At 36.7% G+C, this 16,142-nt stretch overlaps 1 protein-coding gene across 1 annotated transcript in view; it reads left to right on the top strand.

Moving 5' to 3' along the window:
- Positions 1 to 289: 289 nt before the first annotated feature.
- Positions 290 to 16,142, top strand: part of LOC103770093 (armadillo repeat-containing protein 2-like) — a gene marked incomplete at its 3' end in the record, with an annotated part of 27,372 nt that continues 11,519 nt past the window's right edge. The window contains exons 1-5 of the mRNA XM_008937342.1: positions 290 to 507; positions 1,564 to 1,636; positions 3,937 to 4,105; positions 5,362 to 5,569; positions 9,295 to 9,345. Coding sequence (XP_008935590.1) covers positions 290 to 507; positions 1,564 to 1,636; positions 3,937 to 4,105; positions 5,362 to 5,569; positions 9,295 to 9,345 — 719 coding nt within the window. The remainder of the gene's footprint in view (positions 508 to 1,563; positions 1,637 to 3,936; positions 4,106 to 5,361; positions 5,570 to 9,294; positions 9,346 to 16,142) is intronic.

Raw genomic sequence — 16,142 nt, 5'->3', positions numbered from 1 at the left:
ATACTGTGGTGTATTTTAGTTCCTTATAAAAAATGAAGGGTCCTTCGTGTTTGATGCTTTCTGCTGTCTTCAGTATTTTTCTGCAGAACTGAGGAGCAGAAATGCAGTATTGGTGAGTCTTCTTTTCCACTACTTCCATGCTGCTGGGGATTTTGTTGTAATATCCTTTTTTACTACATTGTGGTAGCATAACCATTGATGAATAGTTTGTAGTTTAAGAATGGTCTTCTCTTCTGTGCCTTCCATATGTATTGTACAATGTTCTTCCTGTGCACTCCTTTGCAGAGGAATGCAAGCTTCAAGGAATAAAAACACAGAAAAGGCAGAACCATTCTACAGGTTTTCAGTGACAAAGCAGAAGACCAGTTCGGAGATTGTAAATGAAGCCAGAAATGCTCTTCGAACACTAAGAACCCGGAGACCATTTACACCTACAGAGGATCAAAGAAAACTTTTTGGATCTGGATCCTCACGAGCTCCACAAAATAGACCCCCTTCAGTTTTTAGGTACTGTGGCGTTAAGATTTTTTTCAAATATCTTTTAGCAGAAAGAGATTTGATTCTGTAATTGTTTCTGGTGAGGTGTTTTTTTTTTTTTTTTTTTTTTTTTTTTTCTCCTGTGATAATCTGTATTCCTAATCACATCATTTGCCTTCTTCTAATGATCTTTACTGTTGATGTTAGTCTACATGTCCAGGAAGTTCCTGTGGATTATAGCTACCAGAGGTAATCATTACACATCAATTTTGTATGTGGAGAATAGTATAGGAAAATGGTCTGTAAGTCACCTTTTTCATAAGACAACATATGCTTTTAATTGAAATAGTCTGCAGCTTTTCCTTAGAAACTGTGAAAGTTTGCTTATTTCCACATAAACTGTATGCTAGATCTGCTTTCAGAGCTTGCTCAGATCTTGTCAAATATAAAATTGTAGGTCTTGAAGTTTGAAATGCTTATTTTTTAAACCAAATTTATACCTCTTCAGAATTATTTGTGTGGAGTTTTGTAACATACTATAATTCATAGAGCTCAATAGATATGTCTCTTGTGACAAAGAGGAAGAAAAAATAATGTGTTGGGCTTTTATTATCCATTTTCCCAGCCATTTTTTAGCTCTTCCTATATGCTGATTCTGTAACTTGGCTGTTTGTTGGTGACCAGGTAGTGAGGTCCCCTCTAGCTGATGTCCATGCTTGTTCTGTCTGCGCTTCTCCTGTGTATGGGGAGGAGCATATTCATGTCTGCACAAATATGTGTTTTCTGCCCTACAGTGTTCTGCAGCTTCTGTCAGATAGCTTGGGCTCTAACCACAGTTGGGTTTGTGCATGAATTTAGGCTTACATTAGAGAATTGTTATAGATGTGTGTGAGATAAACTGTCATGGCAGGTGTGCAGGTGATCTTGTAATTCTCTTGTCTTGTTGCTGCTGGATTCCCAGATACCAAAGTTAAATAGCATTCATGGAAGAAGAGTGATAGTGTAAAAGTGCTGTGTCACTCATCTTTTCTTCCTCCTTTTATTTATTTTGCTTTATTCATATTGTGTTTAATTTCTTTATGCTAGTCTTCACACATCCAGTTTTGATTTGGCTGAATCAAGACCAGTGTCTGGAGTTCGTCTTAGCCCACTGGATCATGTGAGTACTCTGGAAATAATTCATGCAATATGTGTATTGGCAGTGTTAAGAAAATATATGGTTTAAATGGGCTAGGGAGAAGTGGAAACCTGTTGTAATGTTAGTCTGGGACTTATAAATGCAGTTTTGTCATTTTTTTCCTCAGAAGAAACCTAAAAATAATTTAAACTATTTAAATATTGCTGTATTGCAATAAAATTCTAAGTGACATTAACAGCAATCAGCAAGATGGATACTAGAGTCAGCTTTCTAGTGTAAGATTAAAGTAGGAAAAGGTCATGACTGTCAACATGAGCCAATAACGTGCCCTTGCTGCTAAGAAGGTGACTGGTGGTATCCCGGGCCGCATTAGGAGGAGCTTTGCCAGCAGGTTGAGAGGGGTGACCCTTCCCCTCTAGTCAGCACTCCTAAGTCCACACCGGGAGTACTGTGTCCAGTTTTGGGCTCCCCACTACAAGAGAGACATGGAGCAGCCGGAGAGAGTCCAATGAAGGGCCACAAAGATGATGAAGGGGCTGGAGCAAGGCTGGGAGAGCTGGGACCATTCAGCCTAGAGAGGAAAAGGCTCAGGGTGGATCTTACCCATGTATACAAATACCCAAAGGAAGGGCACAAAGAGGATGGAGCCAAGCTCTTTTCCATGGCGGGACCAATGGAAGTGGGCACAAACTGAAACACAGGAGGTTCCCTCTGAACTTCAGAAAACACACTTGCCTCTGTGAGGGTGTTGAAGCCCTGGTACAGGTTGCCCAGAGATCTTCAGAAGCTCCCTGGACATGATCCTGAGCAGCAGGCACTAGGTGGCCCTGCTTGAGCAGGGGAGTTGGGCAGGATGACCTTCAGAGATGCTTTCCAACCTCAATTAATCTGTGGTTCTGTGATCAGTAAATTTAAATTAACTAGGTTGATTATGCTTTCTATTTGAATTGCACATCTATAATGAGTAATTATAGTAGTTTATTTAAAAAACAGATGCAGGTGCATGTAAGAACCCCTTTTTCCCCCTCTGTGAAAATCTTGAATTGTTTTCAATTTGTAAGTGTGTCTACTCTTTTTTTTAAAAAATATTTAATCTTTAAATAAAAGTCATGATCATTTTTAGTATCTGAAAGAACAGAGCATACTACAACAGTTTAGTATGCTTGCTATATATATTGTTTCTTCAAGACAGTAATCTAAAGAATGCTACTACATTTAGGAAACTAGGGGGAAAAATTGCCAAGAAATGTTATACTTCAGTAGTTTTGATAAGGTAATGTAGTTATGTGAATCAATTTTAAAAATTCTGACTGTACTTACATTTAGATTAAGTATGTCTACAGTGGGATTTAAATACTGGTGTAATGTTTTCATTTATCTTGTGTGTGAGAGTGGGGGTAAAAAACTAGAGAAAATTCCTGTTAGGACCAATGCAAAACCTGCCTTCTCTGCTTTACCAGTAGAGGTAAGTTAGTGTACTGTAAATGTAGAGGTTGGGTTAGTCATGGTGGCTGTGGGCAGTGGGTCTCACCTGCTGGCTGGCTTCAGCTAATGTCAGAGAGAGCTATGAAGCGTTGGGCTGGTGCCACTCTGATGGATTCTTTATTGTAAAGAAACTGGTAGAGAACCTTGATCTCAGAGGGCAATGTGTTTATGTAGGGCACAACAAGTGTTTTGTACCAGAGGTTCAAGGGGTTGGTCACATCCTCCAGGATGAAAGATGCTGACATAAATAAAACTATAACTTGCATGTTTCTGGATCTGCATGGTTTGTATTGGTGTGATAGGAAGGGCATACAATACAAACACATCTGAAGTGTTTTGGAAATACTACTTTAGTGCTCAAAAACAAATCATGAAAAGTAGATGTACCTCTAGAATTGTTAGTGTAAGTCTGGCACAATAGTGAGTTGTGTTTGTTTGGTGGTTTTTTTTTTTGGTTGGTTGGTTGCTTTTTTTTTTTTTTACAAAACATAGTAAAGATGATGTTAAATCAGTGTTTACGTGGAAAATAAGTACTTCTGAGTTTCAGCTGCTGTACTAAGGTGAGTTTTTGGTTTTCTACATCCCTGAATGTTTGCTTTTAAGTGGCTTTCTCTGGTGATAATGGTATGGGTACCTGACTTGTTCAATGGAATGGTATTAGATTCTGGATATGAAAATAGAAATTTCTTAATTATTAAACCTATATAACTGTTAAGTTTTATTCTGAACTTAACACTTTGTCTAAATCATTTAGGTTTATTTTTTTTAATTTTTGCATGTATGAAAATGAAATTATCTGTGCTTTTATTAAAATATCATCTTTATCTTTGTCACAGAAACCAGTACTAACCCCTTTTGCAAAAGATGAATCTTCCTCTGTTTCCCTTCCAAAACCTCCTGCTGATGCTCCAGGGGTTAGAAAAGTCAGCAGTGCTCGGGCATGCTTATTTAAAAGAACTTCTCAGGAAAATTTCCTTTCTGCTAAAACAGTTCTTCCTCATCAGAGTAAGAATGTTTAGATACATATTATTTCTTGACAAACTAACTGCTTGATGGGTTTTAATATTGTTAATTACAAGAATTATTATAATATATTATATTAAAAGACCTGCATGTCCTTTCAGAGTCAAATTTTAAAATACTTAAATGGCTTTAAGGAAGCTTTGAAAATATGATTTCCAAAAATGATACTGGCTTTCATTTCTGAAAGTGAGTTGAAAGCTTCTCAAGTGCCTTTATTTCTTATAGATTTCTAAGTGACGGAGTTTTTACTGAAAGTTTTTTTCAATGGGTAAAACTAACGTTAAATGATGAAATGTTTAAAGAGCTAATGAGGTGGCATCATCTAAGGAGATTCCCTGATGGATTATTGAGCACAAAAGGAGGAGTAAAAAGGAATGATATGTCTTGACAGGCCTCCAACTACATTGTATTTATTGTAAAGAGTTTCATTAGTGGAGATTTAATAAAGGTCGCTAAATGTGGGATTTAAAAGTAATTTTCTTGCAGATGGGAAATGACTTGACATCTTAGTTTCCTGCACATTGGCTCATAATAAAATGTGCTGGAACTCTGTCTTTAATGAAGACTAATTTGCAATAATGACACCTCTTACATTGCCTGGGGTTGTTACTTTGCATGATAAACTGGATATCTTTTTTACCTTACTGCATAGGAAGACTTATACAAAAAGTACTAAACTTTACTTCATTATTACGTACATATTCTATAAATGTATATTTATATCATGTACCCCTGTATGTAGTTTAATCCATAATTAGTTGTTACTAATTGGAGAAGTTGAGAACCTAATGTAGTTGTAGCCTGAGTTTTCCTCTTCTCCCCTTTGGAGCTCATACAAACATTTACATAAGTTTTTTGTGCAGGTTCTTACCAACAGGATATACTAAGCTACAGGACTAACAGCTACCTTTTTCTTGGGTTCCTTCATAATACTCAGATCCTGAAATATAATAACTTTTTTCACAAGGTACATTCCACCTATCTTTAAAAGTGTAATTTAAAAAAAAGAAAGTGAAAGATTAAAATGTTAAAACGCAAAACTGAAAGACTTTAAGAAATTATGTTCTTAAGAACTTTGGCTACTTTGCTCTAAATAGTCTTACGCTTTCTCACCTTTTAAATTGATAGAAGCAAATTTTAATAATGTAACAAGACAAGCAGTAATTAATTTTGAGCTGTTGTGTGTACTTGTTGTGTGAAAACGCTGCTGCAAAATGTATTCTTTTTGGCTGTTTCAGATGAAGAGAAGCTAGATTCTGAAGATCCAGCTATGATGAATAATCTTTGCAGAAATAATAATAACTGCTTAGCGGACCGAAGGTCATACACACCATTTAATGATGAAAGTAGACAATTAATTTGTAATGAGTGTATCAGCAGATCAGAGAGGGAAGGCTTTCTGAAAGGGCCAGCAGGAAAATTTTTGTTTCAGCCGAGAGGAGAAAGGTCAGTATTGCTCGAGTATGGTAACGTGTGCCTGCCACTCAACCCTCTTCCTAGATACTCAGTTTTGCAAGTATCAAAATGCTTAACATTGATGGAATTTAGAGGTAGCATTATTTATGCATTAGAACAAAGCTATGTTTAGGTTAGCAGGAAAAAAAATAATCTTTAGCCTTCTGTTCTTTTGAAGTTTGTACACTCAAAAGACTAGTATATTGGCCCAGAATAGTTGGTAGGAAGTTGCTTGATAAGAGTAACTGGAATTTTGTTTGATCATTAACATTTAAAAGGTAAGGCTTCTTATAATTGCATCTAGAATATTCAAATTCAATGTGCCTGAATTTACAGTTCAAGCCTGTTGTTTTAAGGTGCTATACATACTTCCCTTAGCTCCACAGATGAGCAGAACCATGTTTTCAGTTCTGATCTTGGGGAAATATGTGATCATACACAAAAACCAGGCTTAAACTACTAGCTATAGAAGCAGACTTTTTTGTGGCTTTGAACTTTTTTTTTAGTTAACTTCTTTTCAATGATCAAACAGCTGTAAGAGATCAATGATCTATGTGCATACAGTCTGTTTTTACTGAACCTAGATTATTACATCCATTCTTTAATTCATAATTATGTTTTTTTTTTTCCTTTTGATTCTGATCTGAATTCTTGCACAGGGAGGAATAGTCCATGGCACTATGTTCAGTAGGTGTATCAGTTGCTGCATTAGTATTTGAACTAAGAACTGGCTTGTTATAACATTGACAGATCTGACAATCTCTACAACAGAGAATGAATAATAGTTTATTTTCAAAATACATCCTATAAACACGTGGTCACTATTAAATGTCAATGTTTGCCAGTAGATATCTTCTTTCTAGCATTTCTTAATGCTTAGGAAAAAAATATTTCCCTGGATATTCTTAAACCTTTGATATTAAGGGGTAGGTTTTTTATTTTATAAAATGAAATGCCTTTAATTTACTAACTTGGTGATAATACTGAATAGTTCAGAGAATGCTGTCTATCAAGGCTGTTACAGAGCCATCACAGCACTCTTCTTTTATATTAAACTGATAACAGGATTTAAAAAAAGAAGAGACAGATTCTGAAAGACTGGAGACTTGTAGGAACGAAGAAGTTTAATGATTCTGGAGGGAGAAAAAACAAGCAAATATACCCAGCACTAAAAAATGTGGGTGAAGGAAAGTAAAGCCCAAAGGAGAAGGCTTCATTGCAAAATCGTTTTCTCCCATTAAAATCAGTCACCCAAAAGACTTTTTAAGTAAAGACTGTATGAATTATCATACTACATAAGCTACTGTAAATTGACTTCTATTTAGTAGAGGTATGAAGTACTTTAGTGTTGCAGTTGAAATGGGTAGTTATTTAATGGTATTCAAATGTCTCTAATAAGAAAGAGTCAGTTGATACTTTTACTAATTGGAAAGAATGACCTTCCTTCTCAATTGTAATTTTAAAGCTTGCAGGAATGATTGAACAGTTAACTCATTATACATAATTTCTTTCTGTTGAAAATTATATGCTTCTCCTTTATAAGCTTGAGAGCTCTCCAAGTTTTTGATTTTAGGTTCTTGTTACTGGTGCTTTTCACAATCACCCATTCGTATGACATTGTGTAGCATAATCATTGAGTTTTCTGGTAGCCTGAACCACAAAATGCCATGATTTACCTTGATTACCTTGATAATTTTTGAGACTCAATGGCTTCTTTACTGAAATATTCTTAGGAACAGGCAAAAAAAGCCTATTACCAAAAATATTGCTTGTTGCAACATGAAATCATATTAGACATTTTCAGTTCAGTTTCTTTGTATAAGACAAGTTTTAGAAAAATTTAAAGTGGAAATGGGAAAATGATGTATTTTCAATGTTATATTCTTCAAATATCATTGTGCATATCTGAGGAATAGGTTGTCACGATTCATTTTGCATAAGCTCTGCTGGTTTAATTTCTTTATGACCTGTTCTTTACTCTTCTGACTCTTTAACATTATAGCCAGGCTACTGATGGTTTTAGCCATGAAAGATGCAATATTAATCCATGTAGCCTGTCACGTCTATGTTTGAACTAGGGAGAATAATACTAGAGGTAGTTGAATCTCACCCATCACTTAAGTAAGATCTCAAATTACCAGCCTTAAGATAATACAAACAAAGCAGTTTCCAATCTTGTTCGGACTAGTTTTTCTCCAAAATAGAAGAGTAACATAATATTTCTCCCTCTCTCTGTGTTAAATGCAAGATCTGTATTTTTGCGTGGTGCATCTTTACCCTCTCTTGTGGGTTGTGTATGCTTTATGTGTACTTGAGACAGAGGTGATTTTTGCCAGTGCTCCCTAAGAGATGCTACCTCTGCTGCTTTATTCCCTTGCAACAAGGATCACTGACAACATTTAGGTGTTTCTATGGCTTAGAGTAACAGACATACCTACAGTGCTGAAATATGCACAAAAATAATACAAAATGCTTTTCCCTTTAGTAAAGGACAAAGATTCCTCATCTATATCAGCCCAAGCAGTTCATGCCATTGTGTGATGGAGTGGCTCTAGGTGATCTCAAGTGCTCTCATACATTCTCAGTCCTTGCCAGGACTTAATGCCAACAAAGACATTGGTTCAGTATTCACAGTGTGATATTACACAGGCAGACCTTGAGCTGTATCTTCTTCTGAGTTCAGAGATGTTATTCTTCATCCAACAAGGCAGTTGGAAGGTATCACAATCCTATCCTTCAATATAGTTTGTTTGGTCTTGATAGGAGTTGTATATAAATGGTTCCAGTACCACAGAGGGGTCATTGCAGTAACAGAGTATGGGCATTCTTTCTCAACATAATGTGTTTATGGGTACTAGATGATTGCTATGATTAGGTTGCATCTGCTTCTATGTTATAAGTACTTGAAGCATCTGGTATGAAGTTAAAAGATATTTTCTGTTTAAAGTACATGATATTCAGGGATAATAGGACAAAGGCTTAAAGGAATGTGAAAACTTCTATTACCTGAGGGCCTGTCATTCTCCATATGAAGCAGTTGTGACAGCCTCAATTCTGTACCCCAGTGATGTAAAATCCTTGCAGGAAGTTAAGCAATAGGACTACAGAAGTAGTACACTTTGTACAGCAGAAGGTCTATGAGACTCCATACTCCCCTTTCCACACTGTTCCACACAGAACTTTTCTGATAAAGCTGTTTTTCTGTTAATGATGAAGCTGTAGAGCATGACAAAATAGCATGGCAGATTCCTGCCACTAATGCCATTACATTTATTTCAAAGAGAACAGGAGGGAAGAGCAAGAGACTTGTTTTATTCCAGCAAGAGACTTGTTCATTTTCCATTTCAGATTCTTTTGTTGTCTCAAGGACTGATGGAAAGAATGAACAGTGCTAATGAAATCACTACTACTTTATAACAATACTGGGGGGGAAAAAAAAATGCAGAGAAAACGTCCTTTGGAGGGGAAGAATTATTTGTCATTTTGTTTGCAAGTCTTTTTTTTTACATAACCATCTAGTTAGAATAGGTATATTAATTGAAGCAGATTTAATTTATTGACATGTTGCCTCAGGAAAGCAAGGAGCAATTTCTGACAATCATAAGGAAGCTAAGTTTTGTTTACATCTTCGTGTAACCATTGTGACTTGCCATCTATTGTGATTGCTATAGAAATGAAACTTCTAAAATGTTTCCTGCGTTCATATATTTCAACAGAAGTGTCAACAATGATGGCAGATTTGCTGATGAAGAGCAACAGTTTCCCTGGTGAGACAAGCTGGCATTTTTTTTTTCCTCCTCCAATTTCTCAATATTCTGAATGCTTAGGTGTCATTCCAGGACTCCTTAGAAACATAGGTGCCTTCAATGAGGAAAAGCTTGGTGGCAAACAGTTGCTTCCAAAGTGGCCTGCTCTATACTTCTTTTAATAAGTGATTTCTATAAATAGCTATGAAAGGAAGAGAGGGTGTTGAAGAGAAGATAGATATACTATGCCCTGTTTTCTATCACCATTAAATCCTTATTAAATGGCTACTTGACAGAACCATTGAGAGGTATTAATCAACCGCTTCTGTTAGACTAGTTTCTCTTTCTACTGTTTTTTAGAGTTTTGGAATGCTTCCATAGAAAATGATAAAAGAAGGGGACAAGTGAATAATGGGCATCACTTCTGTTTGATTGCTTAAACTAGCTTCACATCTGCACATTTTAGCACCCAATATATTTGTTCCTTTTCTCCTCAAAGAAAAAGTTTCCTATAGAGGAGATAGATTTCTTTCCTGAAGGGAACATCCATTCTCTTTTGCTCTGGATGAATTTTTGAAATGAATGGCATAGTGTAAATATTTGTTTGCTGTGTACTTTAGCTGGTATTGCTGTAGATTCTCTAGATTTCTTTCAGGATGTCTTTTCTTATTACATATATTCACAGCTTCTGGAGTTCTCATAAAGACATAGACACATGAAATTACCTACTCCAAACTAGTCTTTCTGTGTTTCTGCCTCAGATCCAATAGCTATTGAGGCCAGTAATTTAAGAAGGAAACAACTGAGTGATGTGAAAGCTTTCACAGGTAGAACTTTGTACAGTGTTTTCTGAAGAAAGTATGACACCTGCCCTTCCAAGAAGGTGCCTGTTTCTGTATAGAGTTAGGGGATACTGAGACAAAAGTAGGAATGAAGAATTATTTTTTTCAGAACCTTTTTTAGACTTGTGAAGAAAAGAGCAACACATAGCTGTTGTCTCTGGACTCTTCAGTTGTGGAAGAGAGAGTGGAGTTTAGGGTCAATTTTTACTGCCTGCTCCCAAGGGAGTCTTTCCACTGTAGTCATTAGTTTCAGTATAAGGCCATTGGTCTCCAAATCTGGGAGATCTAAGTTGTGAGAGTCCTTATTACCAACTGAATGGTAATTTTAGAGGGGGAAAGTGAGCCATGCAAGAGGTGAAAGAAGGAATGCCAATTCAGTCTAGGTAGGACTATAGCAACAATGGATTTAGACTGAATTTTTGTTTAGAATGAGAATGTTTATGCAAAATTCAGGTTAGGAAGATGAAAGTGCTGTGGTTTTCAGATTCAAATATATTTAGGCTAGTATTTTAAATGTTTTTTATTGTTAGAATTAGGCTGTCCTTTAGAATTAGTCTTACTTAAGCATACCCTGCCACAAATAGATACTGCTAATATTCTCTGTATTAGGCAGAAGATGTAAAGACTGTGAAGAATAAAAAGGATAAGGATATAGGTTTTTCATCATTATCTATTATTCTTTTAAGACGTACTATTTAACACATGCATGAAGTTCTTCATCAACAGCCCATGTAAATACTGTACTATGTTGTCTTTATTGCTAGAGGTGTCATAAGCAAAGGACTATATACCCATGATTGTGTTTCAGGAGGAACTGTTATTTGCTTATCTTAAGGATGACTCAGAGTGTAATTGGCCCATTTGTCAACATATTTTTTCAAATTATGTTGCCTTTCTGCTAGTCATCCTTTCTCATATCAGTTAGTCTCAGATGTAGTTTTGATTCTCTTTGTTTTTGTCTTTTTTAGTAATGTTATGTGTGATGTAATCCCCTACAATTCATGAAGTAATTTCAGGACATTTGTATTATCAGGTTTTCAATTTTTTATATGCTTTTGAAAAGCTTTGTAGTTGAGAAACAGCACTGACTAGAGGTTTGTGTAATTGGTTTAATAGTTTAAATTACATTTCTTTTAGCTGTGCACAAGTAATTTACTATGTCTCTGTTATGTTTTCTAAAAGGAAAATAATCTTTAAAAATTGAGCTGTTAACACTTTTTTATTTTTTTTTTCTAATTGGAGGCACACCTATTGCTTATTTTGACATGTTTGTCTATCTTGTTTATCCCTGAAATGACATCATAGAAACAGAAATCTGTGGTAGTTGAGCAAAATAGGAGCACATTCTCTTAAATGGCTAGTGAAGGTCAATTCTTTGTCTAAAAACAAAAACTGAAAACCAACCAATGAAATACAATACAAAAAACTAGTTCTGATGTCCTTCTGGCAATGTAAAAGGTCTGGATGGTTATTTAAATGGGAATTAAGGGATTAATGAAAAATGAAATGTTAATTGGCATATGGAAAAATTAAATTTCTATGATAGTAAATGATAAATCAAAATAATAATTTTTCTCATTTTGCCAAAAGCTAAAACCAATTTATTTACTAGTTGCTTTGGCAAAAATACTAGCATGTTGTTTACACTTCCTCCGAAAGTCTACAGAGCAATGTAGATGTCTACAGAGCAATGTCTGATAGGCCAGAGAGTTTGTGTAGCTATCCAGAGGGACCTTGACAGGCTAGACAAATGGATTGACAGGAACCTCATGGAGTTTAACAAAGGCAAGTGCAAAGTCCCGCACCTGGGGAGGAACAATCCCAGGCAGGAATATATACTGGGGACCATCCAGCTGGGAGCCAACTTTGTGGAAAACTACCTTGGAGTCCTGGTGGACACCAGGTTCATAGAAAAGCTCAAGTTAGAAGAGACCACAAAAGATCATGTGATCCAACCTTTTGTGGAAAAGGGAGCCTAGATGAGATTACCTACAGTCCTGTTCGTTCATGTCTTGAAAACCTCCTCTACACCTGGAGTGCTAGGTCCAGTTCTGGGCTCCCCAGTGCAATAGTGGTATGGAGCAGCTGGAGAGAGTCCAGCTCCTAAGATGATGGAGCCATTCATATGAGGAGAGGTTGAGAGAGCTGGGACTATTTAGCCTGGGAAAGAGAAGGCTTGGAGAGGGTTTTCTCAATGTATATAAATAGCTGAAGGGAAGGTGCATTGTAACACCCTCATTGGTTCTGTGACAAGAGCTCTTTCTTCTCCTTCATGGCAGGCACTCAAAAGAGGAAAAGGTTATTTAGCTGTGACTGTTCTTACAGACGAATTGGTTGTATATCCTTTTACAACACATCTCACAGCTTTTCCCTTTCTGGTGTATATAGAATTTGGGAGTCTTTGGTTTAAAGGAAAATACACAACTGCTTAAACAGGGAAATGATCCTTATCAATAGAAGGCATGCCAGCCTGGATACTGTTAGCATTAAAAATAAACCCAGAGTACAGTGTAGATATAGTCATACTCTGAGTGTACATGTCAGTAACATCTCAAAGAACAGTCTTTCTCAATGGCATACCTATTTCAGGATTACCCACAACTGTGAGGACTGAGCTCTGATCTAGACTGAATGAACACCTTGGTGTCTAGTAGTCCTTTTGATACACCTGGCTTGCCTGAGCAGGCCCCAAGGATCTGCTTAGCATTGCTCTAAATCTGTTCTTACCACTTAGTGAAATGTCTTGATTTTGGGTGTAGATACATCATGTCTGGCTTTCCAATGCACATAATGTATGTTTGTAAAGTCAGATGTTTAGTGCTTGTATTTATGTATCTGCTTAAGTCTGAATAAGTCTGCATCTTCTACTTACTGTAGTTATTGTACTTGTACTTATTGTGCTTAGGCTGTTTTAGAGCCTTGTGAGAATTAAAACTTGCTCTCCTAGATGTCTGAAGACCTGAAAATGTTGATATATAAAGGATCCCAAATATTGTAAAAATTTGAGTTGCATTTTTCGGTTTTAAATTAACTAGAGGAAAGGAAGCTTGATGGGGCTGTAGGTTATGGAATGAAGGAAAATACACTGGAGAGAAATTTACTATTGGTCAAAAATGGAAGAAAAAACAAGAGGGGGGAATGCATCAGGGTAAAAAAACATGAAGGCAGAAACTGAAGGAGAACTGCAGGCAGGGCACCCCAGCAGCACCCTCTATTTGCTGGAGGCATCTGAGAAGCTTTTTGGTTATTCTCAGAAGTCACTGAGCAAGATGTACTTTCATTGTGTTTCATTTTTTTTGTTACATAAATGGTTTGTGTGCTTTTAGATTAAGTATGATTGGTTTTGTTTACCATATTGACATAAAGACTGAAAAATAAAAGGGTTCTAAGGACAAACAATGAAATCATCAGAGGCTTAGATTTGCTTGTGAGGAAGGAACTTAGAAGATTAGAGTTGTGGTTCTATACAGAAAATACTCTGCAGATATTAGATATGTAGCAATTGGATGCTTGTAATTACAGTTTTCTGATTTAAGAATAAAAGGCATCAAAGAAATAAAAGGAATTTGAGAGGCAATAAACTCAAATGCCTGCGGAATTTATTTTAAAATAAACTGAATTCCACCCTTCAACTAAGTATTGCCTTCAGAAAAATGCTACTAGAAGTTAGCAATGAGGCAAACATTTTTTATCAAGAGCACATGGATGATAAGAGATCTTTCACATGGTAGGAATGCAGACTGAGGCTTCTTATTGGGAAGCAACTTCTGGAGAGTTTTTTTCCTATGTCTACTTACCAGTTTTATGTATTCTTCTGTATGCTAAAAAGAGGTAGTTGGAGACAAGCTTTTGGACTAACTAGGCAATGTTCTGTTTCATGTTTTTACAAAATGTGTGTAAGTAAGTGCATGTTGTGTAAATTTTAGTATTATTGTAGTTTATGCATTTGACACTTTCAGAGGACAGTGTGCTGTGTGGTTTTCCAAGTATCTTCCAAATTACCTTTACTGGTTTAAATGTTGCTGATATTTGATATTTTCTGCTATTTGGAAAGTTTTGTATGGAGCTGACTGAGAGAGAATGGTGTTTTGTTGGTCAGTCTCCATAAAGTCCTTGGATGTTAAGCTTAGTATTCCTCCTATTTCTATTAATGGAAACCAGTTTGGTCCTTCTGATGTCTTTACCTCCTGGCCACCTCAAAGAAGTGGTATTAAGTAGTTGTGTAGAATTTCCCAAGAAAAGACCCATATAAGTTAAAGTTAAAGATGCTCTGCAGAATCTTGTTACCTTCTGGATCATAAAGTTGCTAATTAATTTTCATTTCCTTGTTTAAAAGCAGAAAACAAATTTATTTCCAGACACCAGTTAGTGTCTGCCGTGTACAGCTTCCCCACAGTGTTCACTCAAGGCATGCTGTGCACTGTCTGCGTGCGAGTACTCTCTGCCTTTGTAAGACTCCATTCAGATTCTGGTTTGCATGGGACAGTCACAGTTCTCCAGGAGAGTCCACAGGTTCAGTTTACATGCATGCCGCAGAAGAGGCTCATAACCTCTGGAGGAACAAAGTCATGTGAGATCTTGGCACTTGCAGATATTATGGGTCTGATGGCCTTTTCCACACCTGCTGCCCTTATCTTTTGCTCATTCCCTGATATTCCTAGTCTTTGAAAACTAACCCTCATGTTCTTATTTTTTGCACTTTCTCAATTAATGTACCCCTCTGTTCTTCTCTCACTTCCGTATTTTCTAGTTTTGCCTCCCAAAGTTGTAAGAATATGTAGATGTTAAAAGAACCACAAGAGGAGGAGAGGGTCGTGTCTGGAGGGAATGTCTTCAAGTTCAGCATTTCAGAAAAGATTATTATGTTCTCTTTTCTTTCTAGTTAAGTTTTACTTCCTCACTGATCAAAGGTGCTTGTTAGAGACAGTTCTGTAGAGAAGCATTAACTTGTTAATATTAGGCTATGTGTCCCTTTTAACTGGTAACTAAATAATCGGTGAGGCACCAGGGCTATGTCTCTACTAATAATTAATAAAAATTAAACAAAGGAGTTAGTCTCTGGCCTTGTGGCCAGCTGCTGTGTCATGGGCTATGTTAATACAATGAAAACATTTTTAACCCACTCCCTACCACTGGGAGTATTGGCTGGGAATGTCCCTAGCTCTGCTTGTCTGTGCTTTGTGCCCAGGTATTTTTCAAGGAAAGTGCTACATTTTTTGAGCCAGATCTATAACAGGGACCTTGGTAAGGGTCTAACTGCATGGAAAAGCGTGGCCTAAAATTCAGGCCCGTTGTCAGATTGTTTTACAAGTTAAGAGGTAGCCAGATGTCCAACATCCCAAAGTATGAGGAAGGAGCCCAAGCACTATTTCTCTGTTGTTTCCTACACATGTGTTTGTGAATCAGACCTTGCTGTTGTGTGCAGCTTCTTTGGAGAGAACTAGCTCAATCTTTTGTCCCTGGGACGCAGTTCTTAAAAATGTATTTTTCCCTGGAATATCAGTGAAGTTGAGGGTTTGCAGGTTTACCATTAACAAGAGGCTCATGGCAAGAACAAGGAAGTAAACATCTAAACCTGCAGAGTTTCTGAATAAATGCTGCTGTCACTCAGTTATGCACTCTTCCACCAGGGAAAAATACTGAACACACTACTTCAGTGCTGGCTCATCTTATTTTTGGAAGCCCTTATAGTCTGTGTACATTCAAGAAAACAGTGTTCCTCACAGGTGCTACTAAGATCTGTCTTATATGAGAAGGATAGAGATGATCCAGTTGCCAAATTCTTTCGTCTGTAAATTATCAGAGCCTCTGTCAGTTGATTTCTTGATGAGTCCCTTATCAGATGATCAAATTTCTGCCAATTGACTTTGTTTCCAAGGCAACCGCTCTCTTGACAAGCCATTTCCCTTCAATAGTAGGTAACTTATTTTTTAGAGTAGGTTGATTACATTTTAACTGCATAGTTCTTAACAAGAT

The sequence above is a fragment of the Merops nubicus genome, unplaced genomic scaffold (genome assembly GCF_000691845.1).
Source record: "Merops nubicus isolate BGI_N331 unplaced genomic scaffold, ASM69184v1 scaffold15133, whole genome shotgun sequence".
Lineage (NCBI taxonomy): Eukaryota > Metazoa > Chordata > Aves > Coraciiformes > Meropidae > Merops > Merops nubicus.
Note: the sequence above shows the minus strand (reverse complement) of the source record. Positions and strands in the feature narration are given on the sequence as shown.